Source organism: Corylus avellana, chromosome ca10 (assembly GCF_901000735.1).
Source record: "Corylus avellana chromosome ca10, CavTom2PMs-1.0".
Lineage (NCBI taxonomy): Eukaryota > Viridiplantae > Streptophyta > Magnoliopsida > Fagales > Betulaceae > Corylus > Corylus avellana.
Window position 1 is genome coordinate 9,278,902 of NC_081550.1, and position 9,466 is coordinate 9,288,367.

General features: G+C 34.7%; 1 protein-coding gene across 1 annotated transcript in view; it reads right to left on the reverse strand.

Moving 5' to 3' along the window:
- Positions 1-6,425: 6,425 nt before the first annotated feature.
- Positions 6,426-9,466, reverse strand: part of LOC132162883 (disease resistance protein RUN1-like) — a 6,393-nt gene continuing 3,352 nt past the window's right edge. The window contains exons 3-4 of the mRNA XM_059573102.1: positions 8,286-9,387; positions 6,426-6,533 (exon numbers count right to left, since the gene is read on the reverse strand). Coding sequence (XP_059429085.1) covers positions 6,426-6,533; positions 8,286-9,387 — 1,210 coding nt within the window. The remainder of the gene's footprint in view (positions 6,534-8,285; positions 9,388-9,466) is intronic.

Below are 9,466 nucleotides of genomic sequence, written 5' to 3' on the forward strand. Positions count from 1 at the left end.
AGCTAAGTCTTAAAATGAAGGTTTTTGTTAATGTCTACATATGAAAAAGAGTTGCTGGCATTGGTTGCAGCAGTCAAGAAATGGAGGCCATATGTGTTAGGCCATTCCTGTACTATTAAGACTGATCAAAAAAGTTTGAAATTCTTGTTAGAACAAAAGCGTGGCTCCCCTATGCAACAGAGATGGGTCTCTAAATTGCTAGGGTATGATTTTGTGGTGGAGTACAAAAAAGGCCAAGAGAACAAGGCATGAATATTGTTACAGCCCTTAATCAGATGGTCTCCTTCTTTAGCCTTCAGTACAGCTTACCACCCTTAATCAGATGGTCAATCAAAGGCAGTCAACAAGTATGGAGAGAATTACCTAAGGTGTATGATCTGTGACAAACCTAAGGAGTGGGTAAATTGGTTGGCTCTAGCCTCTAGCAGCTGAATATTGTTACAACACATCCTTTCATCACTCTACTAGAGTGACACCCTTTAAGGCTATCTATGGCTACTTACCACCCGACTGCTTACCTACATGCCGGGGACAATTATTGATCAATGTGCTGACAACTTTACTAAGGGATTAACTTCTTCTCAGTTTTTGGAATTGCATGACAAACTCATGATTCTTCCTCCTCCCATGAGTTTGAGGGGGTCTGTTAAGGAGTCTATTGCTACTCAAGAGAAGAGCGCTCGATCGCATACTTCAGAGCGATCGAGCGCAGTACCAGAGAGTTCCGAAGTGCAAAATCATCCCGAGTACGATCGAGCACACTCACTAGTGTGCTCGATCGCAGTACCAGAGAATTCCAGTTCAAAGCCATCCTGAGTGCGATCGAGCGCACTCACTAGGGTGCTCGATCGCAGTACCAGAGACCTGCCGCCATAAAACTTCCATCTCTTCCATCTTCTATTAGGACTCTTACTTATCTCTTGTAAGAATGATTTGTTTGTATCACTTCTTTTTTGATTGATTGTAATCCTTTGTATTATCTCTTATTCTTTGTTTAAATGTAATTATCTTCTTATCACATCAAAGCTTATCTTGTTAGCTTGATGTGATCAAATACACGTGTAACTCTTTTCTATTTAAGTTCAATGAGAAAGTTGCAGTATGCATCCTGGCCAAAATCTCTTCTCTTCATATTATTTTACTTGACCTACGTGGTTTAATGTTAGCTAGGAATCACTCTGGTGGTAGCTAGGGGCAAGATGGCATTCACCAAGAATGTGGAGTCATCGTGTAATGATACTTTTGGCTCTGATAGATAAGATTACATTCGTTGATAGTGGTTGTTCGTTTTGTGATCAACATCATGAGGCTCCTTTACTCCTATATATTGGTTCTATCAGTATATTTGCCTCAATTATCAAATCTCATTGTGGTGATGGTGAAATGATGGTATGATTGCTTAATTATATTGTAAAAAGGTCCATCAATTCTAATGGACTTACTACTTAGTAAAGGGTTTCCATTCCTTCTACACATCTAAAATTCAATGTGAAAAAGCTCTGGATTTTACAAAAAAAGAGGCATGTGCTCTAATGATGCCATAATAAGATAACTTCTGGTCTGGAATTTTGAAATGACAAATCTTTCACTGTATATTGAAGCTAAAACTGAATTCTCATTGGAGGAATGTGGTCATAACTGGTTTGAAATTTTCAACTTATTCTTAAAAGAAAAAAAACCTTTTTCCATTTCTAAGTTTGGAGAAACCAATTCTGACATCCTAACCAATATGGAGCCCTTTTATAAGATGATTGAAGTTTATATATTTTCATACCCTTTAAATGTGGCTTGAATTAATCAATGTTTTTGTAAGTTGATATATAAAGCACTTCCCAATGCTATAACGCTGGTTGAACTTCTCTTGAAGCATATTATGTTCTTTTGTTTTATTTTGGTGGGCATGTATTATGCCTCACATCTTTGCGGCTTTCTGTAGGTTGAATGTAAAGAAAACTTTAATGGTCATTTTGGAGGAATACCAAAACTATTAAAGGAAAACTTTATTTATAAGCATATGCAATTACAAAGGAAGAAACCTATTTGAACTGTACATGAGGTGTTCTAAGTAATTACAATGACTTTAATTACAAGCTAGAAACTAGAGATTGAATACAGAATGCTATCTAACATTAATACCTTGAAGGTTTTCTACTTCAATCTTAGACTGAGAAGTTGGTTTGAATCCAACTTCTCTTTCTTTGCACTTTATCTTGGATAAGTGCTCTACAGCTTCACCCCTCCTCTTGTCTTGATCTGTAGTAGTAGAATTCTTCTCAGCTTCATCTTCATCAATTGCAGCAGCATCTTTATCAATTGCAGCAGCAGCAGCCTTGTTCTTCACGGCTGCCACTTCACATGGAGCAGGAGCTTCAGCTGTGCTACAGTAGGACAACTCATGGTTGCCACTTCACTAGGAGCATGAGCTTCAGCTGCAGTATGGTTAACAGAATGCAAATATTTATATGTGCAGAGCAGTGTCTTTTTTTTGTTGTCATATTCCTGTAGTTGTTGAATTTGTAGATTTTTTGAAACCATGGTACCTTAATTTAAGTAAATACACTGCTAGCTGGATTCCAAGTTGTAATCATCATCATCATCATCGTCACAACGGCCCATAGATTCTTGAATCCTTTCAATCTTATTGTGTTCATCCCCTTCGGTTAAACATTCTGAATTTTCACTTTCTTCATCGAGTTCATCCTCTTCGATTGAACATTCTGAAATTTCACTTTCTTCATCGACTTCATCCTCTTTGATTCAACACACTGAATTTTCACTTTCTTCATAGGATTCATCCTTTGCGGATGAACTTCTCAAGAAATCATCACTTCCTTCATTGAGCTGTTTCAAAATCATAAGTAAATCTTAAGCGGTGGAAAAGTAATGAAAGAAATTTTAGTTCCTTTGTAGAAAAATTATTACCACAGGCAAGGCACCATACCTAGTGCAGTAATTAGTAATTGTAAGGGTCATATGCAAAGTTTTCAAGGTTAACAATAATTCTCTCTTTTGTGTCTATAAATAAAAGAACAATTGATTAATTACATGTTTTAGGGTAACTCAAATACCAGTAATCCAAGTTGCATGCCAGGTCACTTTTGTGTCTGTAAATAACAGTAATCCAAGTTAACTCAGCGACTAAAATGCAAAGTACCAACTTAGGGAAAATCAGAATGTGAGAGAACAACTGATATTTCATCTTGATCAGGTTGCATGTCAAATACAGAAAAAGAAACTACTTGACAATATTCTCCAAGAGTCTTATCAATCTCCAAAACATATCGATATGCGTACACATGCACAAATATATTGATGCATGTATATGCCATGAAATTCCACTAGACATGAATATGACCCACTCTGCACATGCCTGCATAAAGCAACAAAGTGGGATAAGAATTATTCAGAAAGAATTATTATCAATCTCCAAAACATATCCCTTTTGCTTTTTTTTTTTTCTTTTCTTTTTCTTTTTTTAATGTCAACAGGTTTCTTTAAGAGGATAAGAATTGCTCATAAAGAATTGTTCTCCTCAGTATAAGAGTTCATAAGACAGCTCACCCGTGATCATGTAAAACAACATTTGTTGAGTGAAACCGCCACTCAATGGTCCACGAGATAGATTTCTTCCTAAAATTATCGAAAATAGGAATTGTACAATCTAATAAAAAAAATACCAACCAACACAATACTATAATCTCAGTTCATCTCCAGTACCATTATGCAAAAAATACATAAGCATAATCACAAACATGATAAATAAGAACACAAAGTAAAAACTTAATTAGGTCGGGACAAACTTAAGCCAGAGTCAATTTTTGGAGTATTTTGAATTTCTGAGTGTGAAGTTGGAAATATGAGGTCCAAGAATACTTATCCACACCAAACGAAGGCCTGACTAGTTTCCCATGACCATCAAATTATGGATGTATGCAAATATGATTTGAGTTGTTGACAATCAAATACAATAAAACCAAATCCCATAATAATAAAAATATGAAAGATGTAGTTAGGTCTAACCCATCTAAGGCTGTGAGTAGTTCTATGTTTGCCACTCTGCAGGCATGTGGCATCCATGGAGAGTAGGAGTTCCTTCTAAATGTGACTCTGTGAATTGGCTATGGAGTTCCTTTTAAATGTGACTCTGTGAATTGGCACTCTGCTGCTGGAAGAGTAGCAGGGATGTGAGGTTGGATTGAGAGACTCAAAGGTGCTAAATATGTTCCCACACATTCCCAAGCAGGAAAAACCTGATCCATAATGAAGTGGAGAAATCAATATATCATTATATCATTAAGTGGACAAGTAAGACCCAAAAGCTACAAACAGTATTGAGCAGTTAACTAAAAACAAAATCACCAAACATTAAAAGGTCCTTACTGAAAAATAACTCCTCATATGTTGTGGATAACAACTGGTTTCCAAGTTGCAAGCATCATCATGAGTGACGGAGCCTCTTTGATGGTCGAATACCATCTGATATCCTTTCAATTGTATTGCATTCATCCTCTTCGATTGAACCCACTGAATTTTCACTTTCTTCATCAACTTCATCCTATTTGATTAAACCAACTGAATATTCAATTTCTTCATCGGATTTGGATGAATCTCTTATTTCATCGAATTCATCCTTATGGAAATCAAAATCCACTTGGGTCACATCTGGATGATCTTTCGCATTCTTAGCATGCTTGTGTATAATATGAACTCCGAAACTTCGGACGAACAACTTTCCATCTATAGATAAATCAGCTTGCAAACTGTCCCCCTTTAGCTCAAAAGATTCTCGGACGAAGTATTCATACCATACATTTTTTGAATCCATATTATTTAAATCTCTATATCTACAAATGTCTCTACCTTTATGCCTTATTGTCAACCCAGCAAAATCCGGATCATCCATCTTGCGATCCTCAAGATCCTCAAGATTGGGTTCAAGAACAGCACAAAAAACAATCCTTGGATCTCATCCAAATGAGGAAGCCCTTTAATATCCATTTTACATGAGTGACTTCTATATGAAAAGTCCCTACGATGGCTGAAGCAATCTGGTATCCCATTTCCAGGAAATATAATTCCACCATGAAAAGAGTCCTCATACTGTACCTATTAAACGACATGAATTTTCATGAGTATAAACCATAAACAAAGACACATACATACAAACACGTACATAAGAGAGAGACATACCTTATCCAATATGGAATGTATCACCACATCCTCTATTTTCTCAGCCATTTTGCAGCAGTCCAACAAGTTAATCAACTGTAACGCTGGCAACTGACTTGTATTGAATTGATTTTCTCTTGATATTTGTGGAAAACTCTCCAATGAAACACATCCGCCGGCACCTATTACTTCTATATATAGTTGGTGGAAGTTTTACAATTTGTTTAAGTTTCTTGCATTTGGCCAACCGAAGAGTCCTCAATCTGGCAAATCTTTCGATCCATGCAGGCAGAATAACAATTTCACTCCCGTCTAGATTTAACAAAGATAAAGTGGGAGGGAAAAGTGTCCCAAAGAAATCTATTTTATCAAGACACAGTCCTTCTAGTGTCGGGAACACAACTGAGGAACAACCAACATCGGAAATGCTTGAATTCGCTGGAGGAGGCGATAAGAATAAATCTCTACGTTCCTCTGTGGACTCGATTGAGAGCATGGATTGTCTTTCATCCCACGGATTTGTTAGAAGTTTTGGACACCATCGGACACAAAGATAGTCGAGACGCTGTAACTGAAGAATGCTACTTGGGAGATGGATAAGGTTTATGCAATTTTGTACAATTAAATATGAAAGCCTGGTGAAATATATAGGGAATGAAGGCAGTTCTTTTATACCAGTGCCGTTCAATCTAAACATTACCAAGCGTTCCATTCTACACTCAATTTCAGGAAATTTCTCAAGCCTAAAACAATTACTAAGCTTAAGATGTTTCAAAGATTTCAACTTGAGGCTTTTTGGCAAACTAATAAGGTTATAGCATTTGGAAAATGACAGAACGGTAAGCTTAAGAAGGGATCCAACATAGTCATCAACCTTAACTAAACTTCCGCACCGAGAAACACGTAATATTTTTAAATTTGGAACTTCTGAAATATTAGGAATTTCAGTTAGGTTTTGAAGTCGAATGAGTTCCATAATACTCAGGTTTCGAAATTCCTGCAAAGGAAAAAAAGAAAAAGGGGGTATGAAATAAGCTTCAAAGAAGTTTACAACATAAATCTAAAGAAAAAACATTAAAAATAAAAGTCGTACCTTAAATCCTTCCTTGAGTCCTTTGAAGAGGCCATTACGTATTCTTAGAATAGTGAGTTTCAGTCCACGGAAATTGGATGGCAAAAATTGTAAAGGACATTCATTTCAATCAAGGACTCTTAATTCATTAGGGAGACAACTAGGCATTTTAGAAAAGTCTGCATTACGACATATAAAATATCTGAGAATTTTCATCTTCTCGAAGGTTTTGGAACTCCACTGTATCAAGTCTCGGCAATTCCACTAATATGCCTTCAATTTTGTTTGTTCCCTAGTAAGATAATGCAAGGCAACAAAATCAAAACATGAAGTTCTCCCTACTTTATCACTTGCTAGAATTATAATTTTATTCTTATATATATATATATAGAGAGAGAGAGAGAGAGAGAGAGAGAATTATAATTTTATTCTTATATATACACACATTATTTTATGAAAATGAAGCAAACTTATATTCCATCAATCAGGCGACATGTGTTGCTTTTTTTTTTTTTTAATAGATAATTTGTTTTTATTATTAGAATGTCTCGAAGTAAATGATCACATTCAAGATGTCGAAATTGTTTTTTTTCTTTTTCTCATATTTACTTATTATTCTTACTTATTTATAAAATAAAAAGTACAATACTCATAAAAATTATATCTATTTTTGAAAAAGCGTAAAAGCCAATTTCCTTTATGATTTATTTACTCTTTTGGATTAGAGGCATCCTACCTACATCCAAATACATGTTTGGGGAGTAGTGATTTAATGAACATGGGCATGCATGAACAGTGTGCACGCCGGTATTCATTTATTATTATTATTTTTTTTTACTGTTTAAATATTACTTTAATAATATTTTATAATAAATGAACACCAGCATGCACACTGTTTATGCACGCTGGTGTTTACTAAATCACTACTCCATGTTAGGGTGATGTTCTATGTTTACACCCAACTCTATGTTTGGGTGTCTTTTACACCCAACTCTAATTTTTTTAACCCAACCCAAATTTTTCAACCCAATTCAAATCTTTTTAACTTAACTCAAAAAAAAAAAAAAAAAAAAAAAAAAAAAAAAAAAAAAAAAAAAAAAAAAAAAAAAAAAAAAAAAACAAAACAAAACAAAAAGCAATAAAAAGATTAATTTAAAAAAAAAAAAACCCAAGGTTCCATTCCACCCCCTAATCACCCTCAACTACATCTCTTTTACACTAAGACATCCAAAATATTAAGAAATAATAGTTGATTCCTTCAAACTTTACACCTTTTGTTAGCATATGGTGTTAAATGGATGAAAAATCTCAAGCATGTTGTGCTAGTGCCGGTTCTTTACTTGAACTACCCAAATTATCAATAAAAAATATGAAAATCTAAAAGAGGAAAAAAACAAGGAAAAAAAAAAGAAAAAAAAAAAAAGAAGGCTGGGAAGGTATTTCCAAATGTATGTTTAATTAGTTTTTATTTTTTAATAATTATAAGGGGGGCAACTATGGTATTTCAAAAGAAAAAATGGGGTTGTTGTGGGAAGAAAGGCATAAAAATGGTCATGCTCGTACGAGACACTTGACCACTTTTTTTTTTTTTTTTTATCAATTTTAACATTTGACGCTAATTGAATTGGTTTTTTGACAAGCATGGTAGTTTAGTGGCATAAATGAAAATGTGGTGATGCTTAAGGGCCAAAAGTGTATTTTCTCCTTGTTTTTATATTGGGATGTCCCAAATTAAGTGACCATACTCAAAATGTCAAATAATAATAATAATAATAATTAATATTTACCTATTACTCTTATCTCTTTACAGAAGAAAAGACATGATGCTCATGAAAATAATGTATATCTCTTAAATAGGGTAAAAGGCAATTGCCAAGGATGACTTATTTTCTGTTCTTAATTAACGGCATTCTACTTACAAATGGTGTGTGTGCGCGCGTGTTGTGTGTGTATTCATGCAATCGTGTGTGTGTTATGTCTGTGTATTTCTCCACATCCATTTTTACAAATATAAAATTAAAATAATTTTTGATGTTAGTCTTACCATATTTTCTTCTAGTACATAATGAACGTCTTCATGAAACCACAATCTACTGCGTTTGCCTGGTTCTTTGGGCAATTCTTGACGAACAATTTCTCTACCCATATCTTGCAATAAGTCATGCATGACCAATTTATCCTCATCAATAGTTATAAGAGACTTCTCCACAAGTACTATAATACCAATATTTGGAAAGAAACCACAACTATCTAGTATCTTAGTAACATATTTTGCATTTTGCCCTTTGAAGAAGCATGCAATGTCAAGGAAAATATTCTTCTCACTTTCATCCAATCCATCATAACTTAGTTGAAGTTTTTCTAGAATATTTTTCTCTGGAATTCTTTTGTACTTTTCCAATGCACTTTTCCAATAGTGTATATCTTTACCATATAGATTTGAACCTAGCACTGTCAAAGCTAGTGGGAGGCCCCCAACATAACGTAGTGCATCTTCTATAAGGTCCACACAATAATCATGAGGTTTGTCACTTTTGAAAGCATGTATACTAAAGAGCTGAAAAGCTTCATTGTGATCCATTTCATTCATCTTGTATGTGAAATCAACGTTATGCTTAATTAGCAAGTGTTCATCTCTTGTTGTTATAATGATTCTACTTCCTAAACCAAACCAATTGGGTTCTCCAGATAATGCTTTCAATTGGACCAACTCATCCACATCATCAAGGACTAAAAGAACATTTTTACGACAAAGCCTTTCCTTTATGACGTTGATTCCTCGATCAACATTACCAACCTTCAAACTTAAGTTGCCTAGGATCTCAGAAAGTAGTGTCTCTTGCAATTGGACTAAACCGCACTCTTTCATTGAAGTTTCTCTAACATTTGCAAGAAAACAACTATCTTTAAACTGGTAAGCAAACGAGTTATAAATCGCCTTGGCAATAGTTGTCTTACCAATTCCACCAGCTCCGAAGATTCCTATTACGCGTATGTCACTCATCCCAATATGTAAAAGCCCATTGATATCTTGTATGTGAGACTCTATTCCAACCAGATATTTGGGAACACTTTGGTATGTGCGATTTACTATTCTTGAAACCACTTGAACAATTTCGTTGATGAATTTAAATTCATTCCTACCACTGCAAAAGGTTTAAAAAAAAAAAAAAAAAAATTAAATGAGTTACACCTTCCACATGAAAAAACATAGGAACATGATCT